At 43.2% G+C, this 25,467-nt stretch overlaps 1 protein-coding gene across 2 annotated transcripts in view; it reads right to left on the bottom strand.

The window, feature by feature from the left end:
- Positions 1-17,278, bottom strand: part of trmt13 (tRNA methyltransferase 13 homolog) — a 45,602-nt gene extending 28,324 nt beyond the window's left edge. The window contains exon 1 of one of the 2 annotated variants that reach the window (XM_034179287.1): positions 17,123-17,278. In XM_034179287.1, the coding sequence (XP_034035178.1) occupies positions 17,123-17,233 (111 nt within the window). In that variant the 5' untranslated portion in view covers positions 17,234-17,278. The remainder of the gene's footprint in view (positions 1-17,122) is intronic. The other variant, XM_034179288.1, reaches the window with a different exon arrangement.
- Between the last annotated feature and the right edge of the window lie 8,189 nt (positions 17,279-25,467).

The following is a 25,467-nucleotide window of genomic DNA, read 5'->3' as shown; positions in this document are numbered from 1 at the left end:
CTGAACATCAGTGCCTGAGGACCCTGTCTTTCCCTGTCTGACAGCATAAAATACATAAACATTAATAGTCAGACTTTAGACACTGAAAACAATTCAAATGAAATATACTTTTAACCAACACACCAAAAAATAAATAAATAAATAAAATAATATGCATCTAATGTCTTATTTAGCACAAACATCATACACTTCAATAAATTGAAAAACAAATAAAGTATCACAAAAGCTATCTTGAGATTAGATTTAGTCACTTTCCAAATTTCACCTGTCAAAGTGACTGAAACCGCGGCTTGGTGATGAGGGATTTTAAGGTTTTGGCTCTATGTCAGATTTTAAGTAAATAAGGTTGTGTCCCACCTCCTTCAACAAAACACGACCGACTTTATTACTGTGCAGATACTGATAAGCCTTGGAGCTCTTAAGATTATTCATGGCTTCACCGTCTGACACGACGGCACTATGGAAGTAGCTAAAAATGCTGCTGTATGTTATATTTGGCCACCTTTTCACATCATCCTCCCACCCGTCTAGTCGGCAGAGGGATAGTCACGTCGTCCTTTCTGAGCTGTGACAGCTGATGTTCCCACATCATTTTAAATGGTAAAATGGACTGCATTTATATAGCGCTTTTCCATCTGCATCAGACGCTCAAAGTGCTTTACAATAATGCCTCACATTCACCCCGATGTCAGGGTGCTGTCACACAAGGCGCTCACTACACACCGGGAGCAACTAGGGGATTAAGGACCTTGCCCAAGGGCCCTTAGTGATTTTCCAGTCAGGCAGGGATTTGAACCGAGGATCTTCTGGTCTCAAGCCCAGCTTAACCACTAGACCATCACCTCCCAGGTGATGGTGAACGGGTTGTATGTAAACAAACAGCGGTTCCGCTCAGACCGGAAGTTGGTTGCACATTTCACGCAAGGGCTCATGGGGCGTAGGAATATGGTGGATACTGTGAAACCAGTCACAAAGTATCCCGGTGGCTCATCAGATGGTCACTAACAGACTAAATCTAAATTGTAGATCTAAACTCTGCTTTGCAGACTACTGCACTCTACTGGTGGTTGGCTCTCACTGCGGTATTGTATCACTTCCTGTTCCGGAGCACAGCGGTGTTTTTCTGTATCTGTTAGCTGTTTAATCTGCGCAGTTAGATTGATCTAGTTAACTAGATAACGATTTGTTTCACAGTGTAATCTTTACGTGCCTTAACTAAAGCACTCCTTCTGCTGAATCACCTCTAAATTATTTACACATTATTCACTGTGTGTTTTTAGGAATCCGCTAGCTTAGCGTAGCTACTAGCTCTTAGCCGGTTTAGCATGGCGGCTTCTCCTGTCTCTCCCGCACTTTTCTGCTCTGGGTGTGAAATGTTTAGTTATTCCTTGGCCTCCTTTAGCAGTAATGGTACTTGTAATAAGTGTAGCTTATTCGTAGCTTTGGAGGCCAGGCTGGGCGAATTGGAGACTCGGCTCCGCACCGTGGAAAATTCTACAGCTAGCCAGGCCCCTGTAGTCGGTGCGGACCAAGGTAGCTTAGCCGCCGTTAGTTCCCCCCTGGCAGATCCCGAGCAGCTGGGAAAGCAGGCCGACTGGGTGACTGTGAGGAGGAAGCGTAGCCCTAAACAGAAGCCCCGTGTACACCGCCAACCCGTTCACATCTCTAACCGTTTTTCCCCACTCGGCGACACACCCACCGAGGATCAAACTCTGGTTATTGGCGACTCTGTTTTGAGAAATGTGAAGTTAGCGACACCAGCAACCATAGTCAATTGTCTTCCGGGGACCAGAGCAGGCGACATTGAAGGAAATTTGAAACTGCTGGCTAAGGCTAAGCGTAAATTTGGTAAGATTGTAATTCACGTCGGCAGTAATGACACCCGGTTACGCCAATCGGAGGTCACTAAAATTAACATTGAATCGGTGTGTAACTTTGCAAAAACAATGTCGGACTCTGTAGTTTTCTCTGGGCCCCTCCCCAATCAGACCGGGAGTGACATGTTTAGCCGCATGTTCTCCTTGAATTGCTGGCTGTCTGAGTGGTGTCCAAAAAATGAGGTGGGCTTCATTGATAATTGGCAAAGCTTCTGGGGAAAACCTGGTCTTGTTAGGAGAGACGGCATCCATCCCACTTTGGATGGAGCAGCTCTCATTTCTAGAAATCTGGCCAATTTTCTTAAACCCTCCAAACCGTGACTATCCAGGGTTGGGACCAGGACGCAGAGTTGTAGTCTTACACACCTCTCTGCAGCTTCTCTCCCCCTGCCATCCCCTCATTACCCCATCCCCGTAGAGACGGTGCCTGCTCCCAGACCACCAATAACCAGCAAAAATCTATTTAAAGAAATAAAATAATATAGCACCTTCAACTGCACCACAGACTAAAACAGTTAAATGTGGTCTATTAAACATTAGGTCTCTCTCTTCTAAGTCCCTGTTAGTAAATGATATAATAATTGATCAACATATTGATTTATTCTGCCTTACAGAAACCTGGTTACAGCAGGATGAATATGTTAGTTTAAATGAGTCAACATCCCCGAGTCACACTAACTGTCAGAATGCTCGTAGCACGGGCCGAGGAGGAGGATTAGCAGCAATCTTCCATTCCAGCTTATTAATTAATCAAAAACCCAGACAGAGCTTTAATTCATTTGAAAGCTTGACTCTTAGTCTTGTCCATCCAAATTGGAAGTCCCAAAAACCAGTTTTATTTGTTGTTATCTATCGTCCACCTGGTCGTTACTGTGAGTTTCTCTGTGAATTTTCAGAACTTTTGTCTGACTTAGTGCTTAGCTCAGATAAGATAATTATAGTGGGCGATTTTAACATCCACACAGATGCTGAGAATGACAGCCTCAACACTGCATTTAATCTACACTCAACAAAAATATAAACGCAACACTTTTGGTTTTGCTCCCATTTTGTATGAGATGAACTCAAAGATCTAAAACTTTTTCCACATACACAATATCACCATTTCCCTCAAATATTGTTCACAAACCAGTCTAAATCTGTGATAGTGAGCACTTCTTTGCTGAGATAATCCATCCCACCTCACAGGTGTGCCATATCAAGATGCTGATTAGACACCATGATTAGTGCACAGGTGTGCCTTAGACTGTCCACAATAAAAGGCCACTCTGAAAGGTGCAGTTTTGTTTTATTGGGGGGGGATACCAGTCAGTATCTGGTGTGACCACCATTTGCCTCATGCAGTGCAACACATCTCCTTCACATAGAGTTGATCAGGTTGTCAATTGCGGCCTGTGGAATGTTGGTCCACTCCTCTTCAATGGCTGTGTGAAGTTGCTGGATATTGGCAGGAACTGGTACACGCTGTCGTATACGCCGGTCCAGAGCATCCCAAACATGCTCAATGGGTGACATATCCGGTGAGTATGCCGGCCATGCAAGAACTGGGACATTTTCAGCTTCCAAGAATTGTGTACAGATCCTTGTAACATGGGGCCGTGCATTATCCTGCTGCAACATGAGGTGATGTTCTTGGATGTATGGCACAACAATGGGCCTCAGGATCTCGTCACGGTATCTCTGTGCATTCAAAATGCCATCAATAAAATGCACCTGTGTTCTTCGTCCATAACAGACGCCTGCCCATACCATAACCCCACCGCCACCATGGGCCACTCGATCCACAACACTGACATCAGAAAACCGCTCACCCACACGACGCCACACACGCTGTCTGCCATCTGCCCTGAACAGTGTGAACCGGGATTCATCCGTGAAGAGAACACCTCTCCAACGTGCCAAACGCCAGTGAATGTGAGCATTTGCCCACTCAAGTCGGTTACGACGATGAACTGGAGTCAGGTCGAGACCCCGATGAGGACGACGAGCATGCAGATGAGCTTCCCTGAGACGGTTTCTGACAGTTTGTGCAGAAATTCTTTGGTTATGCAAACCGATTGTTTCAGCAGCTGTCTGAGTGGCTGGTCTCAGACGATCTTGGAGGTGAACATGCTGGATGTGGAGGTCCTGGGCTGGTGTGGTTACGCGTGGTCTGCAGTTGTGAGGCTGGTTGGATGTACTGCCAAATTCTCTGAAACGCCTTTGGAGATGGCTTATGGTAGAGAAATGAACATTCATTACACAAGCAACAGCTCTGGTTGACATTCCTGCTGTCAGCATGCCAATTGCACGCTCCCTCAAATCTTGTGACATCTGTGGCATTGTGCTGTGTGATAAAACCACCTTTCAGAGTGGCCTTTTATTGTGGGCAGTCTAAGGCACACCTGTGCACTAATCATGGTGTCTAATCAGCATCTTGATATGGCACACCTGTGAGGTGGGATGGATTATCTCAGCAAAGGAGAAGTGCTCACTATCACAGATTTAGACTGGTTTGTGAACAATATTTGAGGGAAATGGTGATATTGTGTATGTGGAAAAAGTTTTAGATCTTTGAGTTCATCTCATACAAAATGGGAGCAAAACCAAAAGTGTTGCATTTATATTTTTGTTGAGTGTATTATTAGACTCAGTTGGCTTCACTCAAAATGTAAATGAGCCCACCCACCACTTTAGCCACACTTAACAGTATTCCCTGAAAACCCCTTTTTGTCTGATCATTTCTTAATAACATTTACACTTACTTTAATGGACTACCCAGCACTGGGGAATAAGTTTCATTACAGACAGTGCCTCAGACAGTGGACTCATCTCTTTGACCAGAGATTAGAGCATGCCATAAGTAAGTAAGTAAGCTTTATTTATAAAGCACCTTTCACAGACCAGGGTCACAAAACGCTGCACATGGCATACAAAAATAATCTAAAAAAACATATGAAAACAATAAAATACAATATTAGGCTAAAAAGCTAACTTAAAGAAATGCGTCTTTAGTTGCCTTCTAAAAGTATCTATACAATCCAGAGAACGAAGGGCACAGGGAAGCTCATTCCAGAGGCTAGGCGCCACCGCTTTAAAAGATCTGTCCCCGCGAGTTTTAAAACGGGTCAGAGGAACCATCAACAGGTTCTGATTGGATGACCTGAGGCTCCTGGAGGAAGCATAAGGCTGGATCAGGTCCCTGATGTACTCCGGTGCCTGTCCATGCAGAGGTCTAAAAGTCAATACCAGGATTTTGTAATGAATCCTGTAGGAGACAGGCAGCCAATGCAAAGTATTAAGAATAGGAGTAATATGGTCCCTCCTGTGGGTGTGGGTAAGCAGGCGCGCAGCAGAATTTTGCAGAACCTGCAGGCGGGCCAACTCCTTCTTATTCAGACAGGTGACGAGACTGTTACAATAATCCAAACGCGATGAGACGAACGCATGAACAATCATCTCAAGCTCTTTTAAAGTCACCATCTTACGGAGCTTAGAGATGTTCCGAATTTGGAAAAAACAGTTCTTAACCAGGTAATTTGTGTGCTGCTCCAGAGACATCCCTCCATCCAAAATGACACCCAGGTTACGCAGGCTGCTTTTAACCGTGCAGCTTAGGCTCCGAGATGCTGCTTAATTCCAGGTACAGCACTATCTGGTGCTACAATCAGAGTCTCAGTCTTACTGGAATTTAACTTAAGACTGTTCTCAGTGAGCCATTCCTTAATTTTGGCCAAACAATTTGTGAGAGAGCAGAGTTTCTGTGGCTCAGTTGTCTTAAAAGAGCAGTACAGCTGCAGATCATCGGCATACAAATGATAGGACACATCACTGAACTGCTGGATCAGCTTGCTGAGAGGAAGGAGATACAACGAGAACAAAACAGGTCCCAAGACCGATCCCTGTGGCACACCCCACAGAAGATCTGCAGATTCCGACACTGCATTGCCCACCGTCACACTAAAAGTTCTACCAGTCAGGTAAGAGGTAAACCACTCTAAAACACAACCTGACATTCCAACCAAATCCCGCAATCTGTTTATCAGAATGCCATGGTCAAACGCCGAAGACAGATCAAACAGAATCAGCACAGAACATTTGCCAGTGTCAGCTGCCATCATCATGTCACTAGACACCTTCAACAGGGCTGTTTCAGTAGAATGAAACTCACGGTACCCAGATTGAAAAGTGTCATGGATGTTGTTAGCCTGCAAAAACGATCTCAATTGAGCACAGACTACCTTTTCCAAGACTTTGGCCAAGAAAGGGGTTTTAGATATTGGCCTAAAGTTCTTGAGCTCTGTAGAATCCAATCCAGCTTTCTTTAACTGTGGTTCCACAATGGCATGTTTAAAATAACAGGGAAACACACCACTCGACAAAGATATATTAAACATTTTAGCAATGTAGGGCCCGATGGAGTCAAATACATTCACAAACAGTTTAAACGGAAGAACATCCAAAATACCAGAGGATGGCTTCACTTTATTCATGATGGTTGAGATGTCCTCTACAGTAACAGGCTGAAATGAGGCCCAGCACTGAGTGGGAGGTTCCCACTGCTGGGGACCATGGCATGGAGACAGGTTGTCCTTTATAACTCTAACCTTATCAATAAAGAAATCCAGGAACTCCTCACAACTAGTTTTAGAGAGAACAGGAGTGACGGCAGCAGGTGACACAAGAGAGCTGATTGTGTCAAAAAGCACTTTAGGATTTATTTTATTGGAGGCAATCAGGCGATTAAAATAACTCGTCCTGGCCTCCTCTATCATCTTATTTAAGGAAGATATTAAGTCTCTTAAATGTAGCCTGTGAACCTCCAGTTTTGTTGACTTCCATAGGCGTTCAATCTGGCGACATGTTCTCCTTAGAGTCATAATCCCATCATTTATCCAAGGACAGAAACTTTCACGAGGAGCTTTATCAGCCTTGAGTGGTGCCACTTGATCCAAGATAGTGGCACAGTGGCTGTTAAAGCTACTCATAAAACAATCAGTTTCAGTGAGATTACTAAAAAGTAAAGGGTTGAATTTATCACAGAAAAGCGTAGCTGTTGTCTCTGTGATAATTCTCCTTTCTGCCTTAGTAGAAACAGGTCGAGGCTCAGATGGCACCATCACATCAAAGAAAACACAACAATGGTCACTCAGAAGAACATCCTCCACACATACATTGGTAATTTCCAGGCCCAGTGCAAAAACCAGATCCAACGTGTGACCCTTGTTGTGAGTGGGACCTGACACATACTGTTTAAAATTAAAAGCCTCTGTCATAGTTATAAGCTCTCTTGCTGAAGTAGAAGAATCAACATCAATCTGGAAATTAAAATCACCCAAAATTAAGACCTTTTCCAATCTAATTATAGATGATAAAAAGTCAGTAAAAGCCTTAAGAAAAGTCCCAGCAGGGCCAGGAGGTCGATAGATCAAAATACTATAAAATTTATGTGAGGAACCAACTTCCATCATGAGCGCCTCAAAAGAGGGGGCGTGGCTCGTATCCGACAGTCTGCATGTGTACCGGTCCCGGTACAGGGGCGGGGCTTACCCACCACTAAGCAACCCGCAGGACAGAGCTCATTTAAATGGATGCATTCATTTTCCCTCTGCCACGTTTCTGTGAGGAAAAGAAAGTCCAAGTTTTTCCTGACAAAAAGCTCATTAATGGAGAACGCTTTATTTGAAATAGAGCACGCATTCAATAATCCAATCCGACTCAACAATGAGGCGGTAGTCGAGTCCGCTGAACACAGCGGGATAGGCTGCAGACATCTCCCACGGTCACGTGAGGCACCACTGTACCGGCGAAACCCACGCTGCTCCCGAGATGTAAACACGGAAAACAAGGACGGACCCGGGACCCAAGCGACTCGTCCGTCGGGGACCCAGTGATGTCCAGGCTGAGTCCTGCAACACAGAGGAGTGGTGGGATGCATGAACAGGGCCGCACCGCCAACCGTATGGCCCTGCAAGAGTGGAACTGGACGAAGCCACCTGTAACTCCGGTATCCACGAGCCACACGCCACACTCCTCGTCTGATCCGAACCTGGACACCCGCTCTGCAGCCTCTTCTCCTCTTTTTCGGACTACCTGGACATCGCCACATCAGGTATTCCCGGGAGGAGGGGGAACACACAAATGGAGGTGGGAAAGTTTGCTTGTAGCTATCCCAGTCATGAAAGAGGCATTCCATTGTCTCTTTAATTTTAAAAAAAGAGTCGCGATCATAAATCTGTATTGCACTCACGCAATCGCTATCCATCAAAGCTGATATGACAGCACACACAATCAGGAAAATAACAGAAAAACGACATGGTAACAGGCAAGCAGCAGCCGGAACACACACAGGCGCTATCTTGTCTCCAGATGCCATAGGTATTAAAGGCACTGTGCTGCGGTGGTTTGAATCATATTTATCTAATAGATTACAATTTGTTCATGTAAATGGGGAATCTTCTTCACAGACTAAGGTTAATTATGGAGTTCCACAAGGTTCTGTGCTAGGACCAATTTTATTCACTTTATAAATGCTTCCCTTATCAATCAATCAATTTTTTTATATATAGCGCCAAATCACAACAAACAGTTGCCCCAAGGCGCTTTATATTGTAAGGCAAGGCCATACAATAATTATGTAAAACCCCAACGGTCAAAACGACCCCTGTGAGCAAGCACTTGGCTACAGTGGGAAGGAAAAACTCCCTTTTAACAGGAAGAAACCTCCAGCAGAACCAGGCTCAGGGAGGGGCAGTCTTCTGCTGGGACTGGTTGGGGCTGAGGGAGAGAACCAGGAAAAAGACATGCTGTGGAGGGGAGCAGAGATCAATCACTAATGATTAAATGCAGAGTGGTGCATACAGAGCAAAAAGAGAAACAGTGCATCATGGGAACCCCCCAGCAGTCTACGTCTATAGCAGCATAACTAAGGGATGGTTCAGGGTCACCTGATCCAGCCCTAACTATAAGCTTTAGCAAAAAGGAAAGTTTTAAGCCTAATCATAAAAGTAGAGAGGGTGTCTGTCTCCCTGATCTGAATTGGGAGCTGGTTCCACAGGAGAGGAGCCTGAAGGCTTCTCTTTTTGCTCTGTATGCACCACTCTGCATTTAATCATTAGTGATTGATCTCTGCTCCCCTCCACAGCATGTCTTTTTCCTGGTTCTCTCCCTCAGCCCCAACCAGTCCCAGCAGAAGACTGCCCCTCCCTGAGCCTGGTTCTGCTGGAGGTTTCTTCCTGTTAAAAGGGAGTTTTTCCTTCCCACTGTAGCCAAGTGCTTGCTCACAGGGGGTCGTTTTGACCGTTGGGGTTTTTCTGTAATTATTGTATGTGTTAGAGCCATAATAGAAAATAGTGAATAATTTAATTTGTACTGCATAATGTTTAGTTTTAATATTTGTAAATACTTGCTGCTACTTATTTAGTAATGTTATTTTCTTAAGTTTAATATTGCTTAATTTTATTAAGATATGCATGACGTCACTCTTTGCTGAAGTAAAAAACTGTTTGTGTGACAAGAAGGTCAGAGTGCAGCAGTCTTTGACCGAGACGAGACGTGACTACAATGGAGAAACTTTCAGTTTGATTTTACCCTTTTTTTTTGTCTCTGTAATGTGAACGGTTTTCTTTAGTAAAACAGTTTGAACTTTAACAGAAGACTCGCGTCATGGACTTAAGCTCAAAGAACTAGTCATAAAACAAGAGTTGAAGAAACTGCACCTACATTAGTCAAAGACTGGCTCATGGACGACTCGTGGTGGAACAGAAGTTGCTTCTAGAGGAAAAATGGAGCCTTCATCTACCCGACTGCATTCTAAAGGCAGGTAAACAGAATTTCATTCAAGTGGACTGTTCTACCGGTCGTTACCTTTGGAATATTGAAGACGACGATAGATGCGGAAAAATGCCTTTCATGTCTGAATGCTAAGATGAGCATGCTACAGTAACCTTGCCCATCCCTGTTGCTATTGGAAAGTAATGCTGAACTCGTTTTCATAAGAAGCTTGATATTTGAATGCTTGTTGCACTCTGAATGTGTCTTATCACAAGAGGATTTGTGAACATTTAGAAGACAGAGAAATTGTCGAAGTTCCAGTGAATGTAGACAGTTGATGTGCACTAGCATAAAATGGCAGATGACTCAGCAAATGAAAACGTGGATTCCACTGCTAGCCAGAAGAGGGCGCCTAAGCCCACAGAATCAGCCAAAGAAGACAAGTTGAATAGGCTGCGCAATAGGAGACAAGGGAAATTGGCATTGCTCACTCGCAAGATACGTGATATTCAGCAAATGAAAGAAGTTGAAGATAATGTGGAAATAATTAAAACTGAAATGTCACATGGCTTTCATCGCATATTATGTGAATTTAAAGATGCCAATGATGAAGTAATTCAGAATTTACCTGAAACTGAAAGAGAAGATGACCAGTCAAATTGGTATTTTCCTAAATATTGACGACATGAAGCTGGCCAACGACCTGAATGTCTATTCTATTCACGCTTTGAAGACAAGGACTCACACCTCCCCACCCCCCACACAACTGGATATTCAAACACTCTGGACCTCCCCCCTCTCACTGCTGCCCTCCCCACTCCCCCTGTTGCCCTCTCGGTCCAAGAGGAGGACGTGAGGAGACATTTCAAAAGGCTGAATCCACGTAAGGCCCCGGGCCCAGACTGTGTCTCTCCTGCCACCCTGAGACACTGCGCTGATGAGCTGGCCCCAGTCTTCACGGGGATCTTCAACACCTCCCTGGAGTCATGCCATGTTCCAGTCTGTTTCAAGTCCTCAATCATAGTTCCAGTCCCCAAGAAACCACACGTCACTGGACTTAATGACTACAGGCCTGTGGCTCTCACGTCTGTAGTCATGAAGACCTTCGAACGCCTGGTTTTATCCCACCTGAAGTCCATCACCGACCCCCTCCTGGACCCCCTGCAGTTTGCCTACAGAGCCAACAGGTCTATAGATGACGCCATAAAGCTGGCCCTGCACTCCATCCTGCAGCACCTGGACTCCCCAGGAACCTACGCTAGGATCCTGTTTGTGGACTTCAGCTCTGCATTCAACACCATCCTTCCAGCTTTGCTCCAGGACAAGCTTTCTCTGCTCCACGTGCCCAACTCCACCTGCAGGTGGATCACAGACTTCCTGACGGACCGGAGTCAGCGTGTGAGGCTGGGAAAAAATGTCTCGAACACTCGGGCTCTCAGCACAGGATCTCCACAGGGCTGTGTCCTTTCCCCTCTGCTCTTCTCCCTCTACACTAACTGCTGCACCTCCAGCCACGACTCTGTAAAGCTCATCAAGTTTGCGGACGACACCACCCTCATCGGACTCATTTCGGATGGGGATGAGTCTGCCTACAGGAGGGAGGTGGACCGGCTGGTGACCTGGTGCAGCAGCAACAACTTGGAGCTCAACGCCCAGAAAACAGTGGAGATGATTGTGGACTTCAGGAAAGCCACAGCCCCATCACCACTGTGGTCTGTCACCGCTTCCTCGGCACCACCATCACCCAGGACCTCAAGTGGGAGTCAACCATCAGCTCCCTCATCAAGAAGGCCCAGCAGAGGATGTACTTCCTGCGGCAGCTGAAGAAGGCCAAGCTGCCTGTCCAGCTGATGGTGCAGTTCTACACGGCCATCATCGAGTCCATCCTCTGCTCCTCCATCACGGTGTGGTACGCCGGGGCCACAGCCAGGGACAGACACAGACTGCAGCGCATTGTGGCCTCTGCTGAGAAGGTGATCGGCTGTAGCCTTCCATCTCTCCACGACCTGCACGTCTCCAGGACTCTGGGCCGAGCAGGTCGGATCACAGCTGACCCTTCTCACCCTGCACACGGTCTGTTCAAACCACTCCCTCGGGCAGGAGGCTACGGTCCATCCGGACCAGAACCTCCCGCCATAAGAACAGTTTCTTCCCCTCTGCCGTTAGACTCATGAACTCCTCATAACTCAGTCACCTTAAGCTTAACTCTGTCACTTTATCATTTTATCACGGGTCACTTTAGACAGTGTACTTTGGTTTTTAATTGCACTCCTCCCACTGCACTGTTTTTTATGTTTCTCTGTTTTTCTGTTGCACACAGCCTTTCATATTTCTTTTTTTTAATGTTATTTTGACACATATGTTATATTTTATCTTAGCATTTTATCTCTTCTTAATGTTGCACCATTGTACCGAAGCAAATTCCTAGTCTGTGAATCCTGTTCACTGGCAATGGCAATAAACTTCTTCTGATTCTGAATATGAAGCATTTGAGAAATTTATGGCTGAAACTGAAACACGGGTCTCTGAAACATGTAAAGGACATATTGAAGAGGATTTGATTGATGGTATTAAGCCACAAGACAGTGTGTCAGCCACCTTCACACTTGGTGCTAGAAGTAGACACAGCTCTACAGCACGATCTACAACTAGCTCAGCACATGTTAAGGCCAAGGCAGAGCATGCAGCATTGCTAGCGCGTGCAGATGCATTAAAGAAAAAACAAGAAATAGATGCTGAAGAATTAAAGTTAAAGGCCAAACGTGAAGATGTTGAGATGGAGGCAGAGCCTGCAGCTTCTACTGCCAGATTGGAAATACTAAATGAATATGAAGAGACTCGTAATGGCATGAGTGGTCACTATCAGCCACACAGGAATATGAACAGAACTGGTTTTTCTGATTTCACATTGAAAGAGGAAAGAGAACCTGTACCTCAGCCGAGGTCATTGGTACAGACACCTGGCGCACGCAGTAAGACAAGTGCATCAGCTAAGCCAATTCCTGGCTCCAGTAACCCACAGCCTAGTGGCCCTGAGAGGGACCTTCATAGGATAATACAACGCCAGAATGAAGTAACAGAGCTACTAGTCATGCAACAAAGCTTATCCCAGCTGCCTCAAAGAGAGGTTCCAGTGTTCTCTGGAGATCCACTTGAATACAGATCCTTTATGAGGGCATTTGAAAGTGCGATAGAAACGAAGACAAAAAGTGATCAGGATAGACTGTTCTACTTAGAGCAATACACAAGTGACGAACCGAGAGACCTTGTCCGCAGTTGTGAACATATGCGGCCAGATAGAGGGCTTAAAGAAGCCAAGAGACTGCTTCAGTACCATTATGGCAACGAACTGAAGATAGCCACGGCTTATCTTGACAAAGCACTTAAATGGCCACAGATCAAAGCTGACGACGCCAAGGGTTTGAAGACGTATGCACTGTATCTCACTGGGTGTAGAAATACCATGACTGACATTGAATTTATGGAAGAGATGGACAATCTGAGCAATATGAGAACAGTGATTTCTAAACTTCCCTACAAGCTCAGAGAGCGGTGGAGGAACACTGTGTTCGACTTACAAGTGCGGCACAAAAGACGAGCAAGGTTTGTAGACCTAGTCGACTTCATTGATTTGCACGCACAAGTTATGAATGACCCACTCTTCGGTGACATTCAGGATGTAACCTTTGATGCAAAAGCCAAGCCTAAGTCAGCTGCAAAGAGCGCTAAGAAGAGTGATATGAAAGGTGCCAACTTTGCTACAGGTGTTTCCCCTGTTGTGAAAGAACGCACACAGCCTGTTAAGAAAAAGGAACAGCAGAATACGGTCAAGTCCACTGACGCTGCAGAAAAGGCTTGTCTGTACTGTGAGAAGGCACACACACTCGGCTCATGTGACAAGTTTAAAGAACAGGAGTTTCCAGAAAGAATACAGTTCCTGAAAAGCAAAGGACTTTGCTATGGATGTCTCAACAAAGGACACCTAAGTAAAGATTGTAAGAGAAGACTGACGTGTGCAGAATGTGCCTACAAACATCCAACCGTACTGCATAAGGCAAAAGAAGACAGTGGTTCTAATGGGAATACTAATGCTAGCAGTCCTACAGTGTTGAATGCTCTTCTGTCCCTGGAGCAAGAAACTTGTGGCTCTACTGGGGCCGGCGACAGCAAGTGCATATTATCAGTAGTACCAGTAAAGGTGAAATCCAAGAGAAGTGACAAAATTGTGAAGACGTATGCGTTTTTAGACCCTGGTAGCACCACTACATTTTGTACAGAAGATATGATGCACAAGCTTAATGTCAGAGGCAAAAAGACAGACTTCTTACTGTGTACCATGGGGCAACAGAAGAAGACGCACGGACATGTCATAACTGACTTGGAAGTGTGTGCATTAGAAGGAACCACATACATCGATCTGCCAAGGGTGCTGACACAGCAACACATACCTGTGAAGAAAGGCAACATACCCAAGCAACAAGATCTAAGTAAGTGGCCTTATCTGTCTGAGGTTTGTCTACCACCATTGGAAGCAGATGTTGGACTTCTGATAGGTGTGAACGCCTATAAAGCCATGGAACCATGGAAAGTGCTGAACAGCAGCGATGACGGTCCGTATGCGGTGTAGACAGTGCTAGGCTGGATCGTGAATGGCCCAAGACAAAATAGCACAAGCCTGACTCCTGGCACTCTGCAAACCTGCATAGCGAATCGCATATCGGTGGAAACCATTGAGGATTGCTAGTTCAGCAGTTTAACACAGATTTTCCTGAAAGAAGATATGAGGATAAGACAGAAATGTCTCAGAAGGATCATCAATTCATGCGATCAGTGACGAAGTCCTTGGAGTTCAAAGGTAGTCATTACCACATAGGATTGCCACTGAAAGATGAGAAGATTCAGGTGCCAGACAACAAATGCATAGCAATGCAGAGGTTGCTAGGCCTGAAAAGGAAACTCACAAAAAACCCTCAGTTTCACAGCGATTACACAGGATTTATGGACAGCATTCTTGACAAGGGATATGCTGAACGAGTACCAGAGGATGAGTTGCAGCCAGACGGAGTGGTATCAAGGGTGTGGTATACACCTCACCATGGTGTTTATCACCCCAAGAAGAATAAGATACGGGTGGTGTTCGACTGCAATGTGTCCTACCAAGGATTTTCCCTGAATGGTCAGTTACTTCAAGGACCAAACCTCACTAACACTATTCTTGGAGTGCATTGATTGAGAGGCCTCCAAGCCATCACAGTGGAGGTTTGTGAATTCACTAGAGAATCCCGCAGACCATGTCTCAAGAGGTTTGACGGCAGAGAATCTTAGGAGATGTGAGAACTGGATTGAAGGACCCTCGTTCCTACTGAGACCCTGCGAGGAGTGGCCTGTCAGGACAGACAAATCAAGTTCTTTGCCAGGAGATGATCCAGAGATTAAAGGAAATGCTGTGTCTTTTGTCATCAGAATTGAAAAGGATGAATCTGCTTTGGGCAAACTCATTGCGTATTATTCTGACTGGCACCGTTTAAAGAAGGCAGTAGCATGTTTCACTCATCTCAAAAGGATCCTGCTGGACTTGAGCCACAAAAGAGCAGAACTACAAAACACAAAGTGCATCAGATGGCAAACAGCAAGGTGCCATAGCTCAAGATTTGACAAATGCTGAACATGATTTGATTTGCTACAGTCAACAGCTGAAATATGGAGAGGAGATCAAGACCCTGCTGCAAGGAAAGAACCAAGTCAGAAAGAGCAGCCACATATACAAGCTGGATCCATACCTTGATGAAGGAGTGTTGAGAGTTGGAGGAAGGTTATGTCGGGCGGCGATGCCAGAGGAGGCTAAGCATCCAGCCATCTTGCACAAAGACCTCAAGATTTCCAATATTATTCTCCAACATACTCACCATCAGGTCGGACACTGTGGACGGAACCATGTTCTGGCTAAGCTCAGACAGAAGTATTGGATTCTGCATGCAAACTCTACCATAAGAAAGATGATCTCAAATTGCTACACCTGTCGAAGGCTGTACGCAAAAGCTGGCGAACAAAAGATGGCAGATTTGCCAGCGCAGAGGCTGATACCAGACAACCCACCCTTTACATTTACTGGGGTTGATTATTTTGGGCCGTTCCAAGTGAAAAGAGGACGAGCCATGGTAAAGAGATATGTTTACTTGTTTACTTGTTTGACCATGAGAGCGATCCATATAGAGGTTGCACACTCTGTAGACACCGATGCGTGCATCAACGCATTGCGCCGCTTCATCAGTAGAAGAGGGCAGGTGTCTGTTATCCGATCGGACAATGGAACAAATTTCATTGGCACAGAAAGAGAGTTGCGAGAAGCTATACAGAACATCGATGACTCCAAGATCAAAGAAGAAATGCTGAAAGGAGGAATTGAATGGAACTTTAATCCGCCTGGTGCCTCCCACCAAGGAGGCATCTGGGAACGCCAGATAAGGACGGTAAGGAAGGTGTTTGGAGCTTTACTGAAGCAACAAATTTTGGATGATGATGGATTACACACACTGTTGTGTGAAGTTGAGTCCATAATCAACAGCAGACCCTTGACAAAGATGTCAGAAGATCCAAATGATCTCGAACCACTCACTCCAAACCATCTACTGCTGATGAAAGCAAAGCCTGCGGTACCACCAGGGATCTTTGAGAGGAATGATGTGTATGGGAGAAGACGTTGGAGACAGATTCAATACCTGTGTGACCTGTTCTGGCACAGATGGACCACAGAGTACTTGCCCTTGCTGCAAGAACGTCAGCGCTGGTCCAAGGTGAAAAGAAACTTTGCAGTGAATGACAGTGTTCTAATTGTGGATCCTTCAGGTCCATGAAGCTCTTGGATGCTAGGCCGCATCATCGAGACAATGCCGGATTCCAGAGGCCAGGTTCGAAGTGTGCAAGTGCAGACGAAGAGCAGTGTCCTGGAAAGACCTGTAACCAAGTTATGTTTGTTGCAGGAAGCAGTATGAACAGACATTAAGGACTGTAAAGAATGATTGAGAATTCATTCATAGTTTAAGTTCAGAATTTAGAATACTAAACTAAGAATTTGAATGGCTCTATTTGCTTTGAGTAATTGATGTAGCCCCAATACCTACACAATTAGGGGCCGGGCGTGTTAGAGCCATAATAGAAAATAGTGAATCATTTAATTTGTACTGCATAATGTTTAGTTTTAATATTTGTAAATACTTGCTGCTACTTATTTAGTAATGTTATTTTCTTAAGTTTAATATTGCTTAATTTTATAAGATATGCATGACGTCACTCTTTGCGGAAGTAAAAAACTGTTTGTGTGACGAAGAAGGTCAGAGTGCAGCAGTCTTTGACCGAGACCAGACGAGACTACAATGGAGAAACTTTCAGTTTGATTTTACCCTTTTTTTTTATCTCTGTAATGTGAACGTTTGATTTGATTTAAAGTGTAAAGTCGGTTGATTTGACGGTGGTGAACGGGGCAGTGAACTCACCACAACAGCGTGTTCTCCGCAGAAACGTTTCTCTTTTCCGACGATCATTTTACAGAAACGATTCTTTTTCTGCACGAAGAACGAACATCTCTCGAGCACGCAACCCGCCATGACCGCGCGCTCCCGAAGGTTTCACCCGCTGATCTGTATATATTACTGGATCGCTCATGGTCCCACATTGATCTGTATATATTACTGGATCGCTCATGGTCCCACATTGATCTGTATATATTACTGGATCGCTCATGGTCCCACATTGATCTGTATATATTACTGGATCGCTCATGGTCCCACATTGATCTGTATATATTACTGGATCGCTCATGGTCCCACATTGATCTGTATATATTACTGGATCGCTCATGGTCCCACATTGATCTGTATATATTACTGGATCGCTCATAGTCCCACATTGATCTGTATATATTACTGGATCGCTCATAGTCCCACATTGATCTGTATATATATTACTGGATCGCTCATGGTCCCACATTGATCTGTATATATATTACTGGATCGCTCATGGTCCCACATTGATCTGTATATATTACTGGATCGCTCATGGTCCCACATTGATCTGTATATATATTACTGGATCGCTCATGGTCCCACATTGATCTGTATATATATTACTGGATCGCTCATGGTCCCACATTGATCTGTATATATATTACTGGATCGCTCATGGTCCCACATTGATCTGTATATATTACTGGATCGCTCATGGTCCCACATTGATCTGTATATATTACTGGATCGCTCATAGTCCCACATTGATCTGTATATATATTACTGGATCGCTCATGGTCCCACATTGATCTGTATATATATTACTGGATCGCTCATGGTCCCACATTGATCTGTATATATTACTGGATCGCTCATGGTCCCACATTGATCTGTATATATTACTGGATCGCTCATAGTCCCACATTGATCTGTATATATTACCGCACCTAGCTTATTAGAACGTCAACAATTTCTAGAAATAACGCAGCTGATTCTCTCATTTACTTGTTCTTGTTCTTTGGTTAATGTTAGATTGATCCCTTGATTACTTTGACAATTTATTCCCTTCTATTCTCACTTACTCATATCTCACTGGGACAAATACTCAGTTCTGAAAATGATCTTTCTTTAATCAAACTTTGTACAAGTGTTGTGGAATCATGAGAGAGACAGAGAGATGTGTGTGTGTGTGTGTGTGTGTGTGTATTTGCACCATATCATGAACAAAAGCAGATGGATAACACAGAAATAGTGGATTTTTTTTAATAGTTGCACTAAAAGAATAAACCACTTAACTAGTTTTCTCTGCAGTGAGAACATTTATTCCACACAGCTCTGTGAGCTTCAGACTAATATAAGTAATAAAGCTCGCAGCAACAAGACCCAAAGCTCCAAAACGATGCACAACTAGACCTAATAAATGTCTTAAAAATAGTTCGTCCAACACAAAACTCAACATGTGACTACACATGTTGAGTTAATAAGCCACTTAATATTATTATTATTATCTTTGCCTGCTGGAATAAGGGATAGAACTCTTCAAATTGTTGTTCATTACTTCCCATTTCAATCATACTCACAGGTGAAATGTTCGTCCACAGACTTTGATCTGGCGATTTGTGCAGTTTATAGCTGCACATGAAGGTATTTTTTAACAAAATTACAAAGAATAAAGTTTATGTGCGCCTCATTAAAGATCAACAGAAAAGAGCGTTCAGGAGCGGAACATGGGAGTGGTAATATGGCGGCCGGTTTGTTTCAAAAATATTGACCAGTGAGCGATCCAGTGATATGTAGAGATCAATGTGGCACTGAGCAGACCACACGTGTACAATTAACGTGCGCACAACATGCACTTTCCACTGAGCGCTTCAACCCTCCAAGATGAACCGTCAGGTTTTTTTTTCAAAAACTTTATTTCAACAAATGCAATAACAAACAGTAAACGAACAAAAACAAGGTCACAATAACGTTCTCAGTATTATCATGAGAAATAGAAAGAGATTAAAAAAAACAAAAAAAAAAACATGCAGATACCAGCCAGGGCAGCCATGGCTTTCCAGCAGGGGGCGTGCCTGTTCTGAAACCTGCGCCACATGCTCCCAACCAGGGTTGCCTTGGTCTGTTCAGAGTACAGGTTGGAGGGTTTTTTTTTTTTTCCTTAACTAATTAAGAAGAAATGGAATTACAACATCTCGTAGTCAAGACAAATATTCAAACAAAAACAGACAAAAATAAAAACAAACAAGAACAAATTCAAAAGGGCAGTGGGCCCTCAAGGGCCCAGTGACAGATAAGGAGCAAGGTCATTTCCTAAAAGTAACATAGAGTTTATATCCTTGTGGATTTTACACGCCAGCTTAGATTTCACTTTTTGGAGAGACAAGAAAAATAATTTAAAGTCATTAACAAAACCAACAATGTAGGGCTTATTGTTTCTCCATTTACAACTATGAATGTAATATTTACCCATGAGTATGACAATATTTACCACATCAGAAATAGAAGACCTTAGATTGTCCATATAAAAAAAAGAATGTGAGAGATGACAAAAGGTAACATATCAATTATTTTCACAGATAACCACTCAGCCAAAAGTTCCTAGATACAGGGCATAAATAAAACATATGTTCTAAGGTTTCCTCAGCTACATTACAGAAGGCACAAGGCTCTACTTCAAACCCAAATCTTCTTTTAAGGAAATCAGCAACTGGATAGATTTTATTTATTATTTTAAAGTGGGTTTCTTTTACCTTAGGTGAAACAGGCCACTTCACAAATTTTGTGTGAGCCTTTTCCATAACTGACAAGGACACTTCATCAGTTATTCTGAACAAGGCTCCGTTGAAGTTATGGAATAGCTCTACTTTAAAGGCTACACTAACAAATCTGTTATCACATTTCTGATTGTTTATGTGAATTTCATCTATAATTAACTGAGGTAAATGAGATCTAGCATTAGAATTCTTCTGAATATTTTGTATCAATCTAATCAAAGGCAGGGGGACAGCTTTGCAGATTTTGTTATATTCATACTGAGAACAATTTAACTTATATTTAGATGAAAAGACACTATGATTCAAAAATTCACCATCCCCATCCATTATATCAGTAACAAATCAAATGTCTCTCTCATACCAGTCCTTCTTAAAAAGTGATTTTCTATTGATGTTAATAACTCTGTTATTCCATAAGGTTGCTCCGTGAGGTGAAAAATTATGGATAAATATAATTTTCCAAAAGTGAAGAATCTGTTTATGAAATTTTGAAAGTTTTAATCACATTTTAAAAGAAAATCAAATCCTCCAACTTTATTGAACAGTGATCCAGGCATGTGGAACCACATAGAATCAGACTATGGTGGCCAAGTGGTTAATGTGCTTGGTTTCAGTTCAGAAGGTTCCGGGTTCAAATCCCACCCCTGCAATGTGGAGTTGCATCAGGAAGGACATCCGGCGTAAAACCTGTGCCAAATCAGCATGCAGATCCACCTTGGATTTGCTGTGGCGACCCCGAGTGCAAAGAAGGGAGCAGCCCTTGTAAGTAAGTCTAGTGACTTACTTCATATGATGTGTTGCAGTGGTGAAATCTCATGCTGTGTGGCAGTCCGTGGCTCAGGCGAGAGATCGTTTCAGCAAACACAGCTCGTGAAGCGTGGACAACAAGACAGGTGCTACACCTCCTCTAGATAACCCTCTCAACTCTAGATAACCCTCTCAACTTGTCTCTATCTCATTGACGTTTAATAGGTGTTCTGTGTCTTATGACCTGAGGGGGCAGCAGTGCACTGAACGTGCCTAGCCTGCTAATCAAGAAGACAGCGGAACTCTGCTGGCACCACGGCCGCCTGGGGCATTATGGGAAACTCCGAATACACGCCAAATATTTTTTTATTGAACACCTTTATTTTACAATTACAATTCAAGAGTACCTCTGTACATTGCTCACAACAATAGAAGTAGCTTGAATTCCAAGCGTACAATGTTTCTGTGTCCGATATACTACGGGGGGAAACTGCCAAACTTACACAAAGTACATGTTGGGCTTCACAGAAGACCTGCACACAGACTGTGTGTCAGTCACAGGCCCAGAGAACAGGATGAGTGACTGACTGGCGTCCTTCAAATGTTCTCACACACTTGAGTAACATCGTTGACAATAACTCAAAAGCAACTGGGCTATATAGAAAAACCACAATTTGCAACACAAGTGCATTACCTTGAGTCTTTCAATATATAATGCACAACTATTCAATATCAGCCCATCAGTGAAAAAGCATTGCAGATATTAATAATTTTTAAGGCCTTTTGATTTTCGGAAGAGACAATTGAAAGTAGATATAATTCAAATTCTTTGTTGAATAATTGAAAGATTGGCTTTGACTAGAGAATTTACATTTATGGATATAGAATTTTCCAAGAATAAGAATGAAGTTAATGACAAATGCTTAGATTACATTACATTTAAACACACCAAATATAATATCTTTGTATTTCAAACAGATATCCCCATGTATTTTTGTTGCATAAAAATCTAGCACAATCTTGCCAAAACTTTTTAGTATTGGTGCAGAACCAAAATAAGTGGGGCACCGTTTCAGGCTGATAAGAACAAAAGGAACAGTTATGCCAATATCCTTTATGAATTTAAGCATAAAATGTTTCACAGGATCTTATAGAGAATTTTAAAGGAGATTGATTTTATTTGTAACCACATATTTCTGGGGGAGTAACCAGATCTTTTCCCATGGAAGGTCAACAACAAATGTATTCCAGTATGAAATTACATAAGGCTTTGTTTGTTGTGAAAGTGACGTGACACGGACCCACAACAGGGGGCGTTAATGAACGGACAATGGATAAGCCAAAAGTAACAATTTAATGTTGTGAATCGCACAACGAAGTACAGACAATAACAATATGGTGTCAATTATACACCAGGTGACGTGTGGACAGGCTCGACGATAGAAGACGTCTGGCGAGAGAAGAGCCGGATCCCACACAGCTTCCACCACCAACGGAGCTGAAGAACACCGGAGCCGCCAAGCCCTGCGCCCCAGGTGGCCACTGTCTTCAGCAGTCAGACCCGGTACTGCTGGCAGAGAACAGAAACAGTACTGATGAGTGTGAGTTCGCACACTCAGTAATCCCACAGTCAGTGTTTAGTTAGGAGGGAGAACCTCCACCTCCGAATCACACACTCGTGCAGCTCCTGAGACAACCACTTATCTGGGTGGGGTGGGAGGCGAAGCCATCGCAGTCCACACCAAACGCCAACTCAGCAGACAAGGACTCTGTCCCAGGAAAACAGCTGCAAAAGAGATCAGACTAATGCTCGAATAAGGTTCAGCAGAGAAATTACCTGAATGGTAGCTGATTTCTCGGCGGGGAGGTGGAGTTGCAGTGCGGCCTTTATGGTGGTGGTGATGTGTAGTGGATGAGTGACAGCTGGTACGGATGATGAGTGACAGCTGTCACTCCCGGTCGCTCCGACGCCCTCTCGTGCTTGAAGCCCGCACTTCAAGCAGGGCGCCATCTTGTGGTGGTGGGCCAGCAGTACCTCCTCTTCAGCAGCAACACACAACATTGTTGCCATATCTATCTGAAATCACGCACGTATTGCTCTGTTGCCATTCCTGCGACATGCAAAGCATATTTTCCCACAGTAAGTTTTGCATGGATTGACAACAGAGACATGGCTGAGAGACATTTCTGCATAATATCATCACTCCAGCTGGGATAGCTTTAGTAACCTGATTAAATTCCTTTAAAGAGAAAGAAAATGAAAAATTTCTAATGAATTCTTGATGACACAAAAACTGTCCATTGGTAGTGATTAGTTGTGAAACAGAAAAGATATTTTTGTCAAACCAATTTTGTAGAAATAAACATTTTCTGTTATGCAGAATGTCACCATTATTCCAGATGTAATAATGGTGAGGAGAGAAGTTGTGTTTGAAGACCAGTTTCCATCACAACAATGCTTGTTTATGGTATTCTGCCAGTTTCAGGGGTATCTTGTTTATTTGGTAGTTGCAGACTAGGAAGAATGGGGGTCCACCAATTTGATTGAAAACATATTTGGGTGTAAAATTCCATAAAGACGAAAAAATTTGGAGAAAGTATTTTAACCAATTGATTTAAGATGGAGAACTCTAAAAAGTTAAGACCCCCATTCTTGCAGGTATTAATAACAACAGATTTACGAATGTAATGTTTACGTTTTTCCATAAAAAAATGAAAAAGCATTTGATAAATTGTTTTTAACGTTTCGGAGTCAAGCGAAGAAGCAGCATAGACTAATCTGGAGATTCCTTCAACTTTGGATAGACGGACCCGACCTTAAAAACAGGTCTCTTTGCAGCCAGAGAATAAACTTGGTTTGGACTTTCTTAATTCTCGGTTCAAAGTTTAGAAGGCATCTCTCTTGCTGATTTTTTTTTTTTTTTTTAATGACCACACCTAAATAATTGAATAGACATAAAGAGCAGACGCCGCATTGGTTGTTGAGGCACAAGAAATGCGGCCGCCATCTTGGAGCGGTCATCGTAGTGATTCCATCACAAGGCACAGTTAATGTTTAATTTTATACTCTTGTTTATTTTTTTATCTTTCTATAATAAAGTTGCTTTGTTCTTTGTTATTTTATCTGTTCTGTAAAGTGTCTTTTAGCAGTGTGTAAAATGCTATATATAAATATAATGTGTTGTAATAAGGTGCTGAGAGCTGTGTGTGTACCTCTGTCAGGTCTTTTAGCTGGAAAACTTTGTAAGTTTGCACACGTGTAAATATGGTTTGGGGCGGGGAAGTCATGTTCTTGTGTTGACAATTTACATTTACATTGCATTTTATTCTCTCTCTGCTTTGTACAGTCTTGGAACGTTCTTTCTCTCTCTGACCTGATCAGGGCCGGTGCGAACCATTTGGTCCCCCCCCAGAAATGAACAATAATTCAGAATTTGTCAGTAAAATAACTTCCCAATATTAAATTAATGTTATTATTTTAATAATAATTTATTAATGTTTTGAAAACAACTACAAATAAATAATTTTGGATTAACAATTGCGCCAAACATGACAACAAATAAATATAACATTTAAAATAAATCAATACCACCACCATTATTTAAAAAAAAAACCTGATTTCAGTAGACTGAACTTTGTAAACACAGAGCAAACAATTTAGCCTTGTAAACATGATACATAAGTGATAATGTGCAGTAAGTAATATACATATGTATATTATGTAGCAGCTGCACTCTCCGTTGTGTTCTTATTGACTCCGCTCATTTGCTCCCCTCGGGACGCGAACTCATGATCCTCAGCATGGGAGTCGGACTCTCTAACCAGAGGCTAAAACCCAGGGCTCTGTCCTTGTGACCAGAGAATCCTTTTTTTGAGCTGTTGGGAGTGAAGTTTACTAACTACATCTGCACAGCGACACCTGCTGGCCTCCGTTACAATTACTTAAGACATTTACACTTCTTAATCTCAGCCTTGGACATCTGTCCAGAACATGGTGGAGAGTCCAGCAGGCGCAGTGTTCGCGGGGAAGCAAAAGGGAGAAGTCAGTGCTTTTAAGTGCTGTGTGCCCACGACAGGAAGAGGAACAGGTGAAAGCGCCAGCACACTTAAGAGACGAGGAATTCCAGACCACCTTGTTGACCCCCAGCATGATACTTGGCTGCGTGGACAGATGTGTAATGTTGTGTGTAATAAAGTCTCCAAAATGAATTCTTATGAGGAATTCAGTATGTCTCGTATTTATATTGTGTATTTATACTGCAAATTGTTTTTCTTTTTTACTTTCACTTTCGATACTCTGTGTGCTTCTTGCCCTGTGTGCTCCTATACAATGCTGCTGGAACCTCAGTTTCCCAGAGGGAGTGGACCAACAAAGGTCTATCTCTGATGTGCCCCCGCCAGATGACACGCAGTTTGTTTTTTTAAAAGTGAAATCACGTGTTGATGAGGCCGCACGTCTCACTGTGTCTTAGTTTACATGTTGATTTAAAACAAAGTTGGAATATTTAATGAAATCATTTGACAAAGTGAAAGCTGATGAACAAGTGAAAACAAATCATTGTAAACTTATTTTAAGGCTAAATTATTGTGTTTAAGTCAAAGTTTCAGAACTATCTAATTATACGTTTTTTCTAAAAAGGACAAAAATAAGTTCATCTTTCCGAAGCACAGCTGTCCTCTGATTGGTCAGCAATTCTCCTCGTTCTGTTCTCTGATTGGCTGTCTTCTCTGTAAACTGACAGACGTTCCCGTTTCGCGTACAACTGGGCGGGGTCTTCGTGGGGTCACGTCACGAGTGGACAGTCGGTCGGA

The sequence above is a fragment of the Thalassophryne amazonica genome, chromosome 10 (assembly GCF_902500255.1).
Source record: "Thalassophryne amazonica chromosome 10, fThaAma1.1, whole genome shotgun sequence".
In the NCBI taxonomy this organism is placed as follows: domain Eukaryota; kingdom Metazoa; phylum Chordata; class Actinopteri; order Batrachoidiformes; family Batrachoididae; genus Thalassophryne; species Thalassophryne amazonica.
This window is presented reverse-complemented; position numbering and strand designations above follow the sequence as displayed.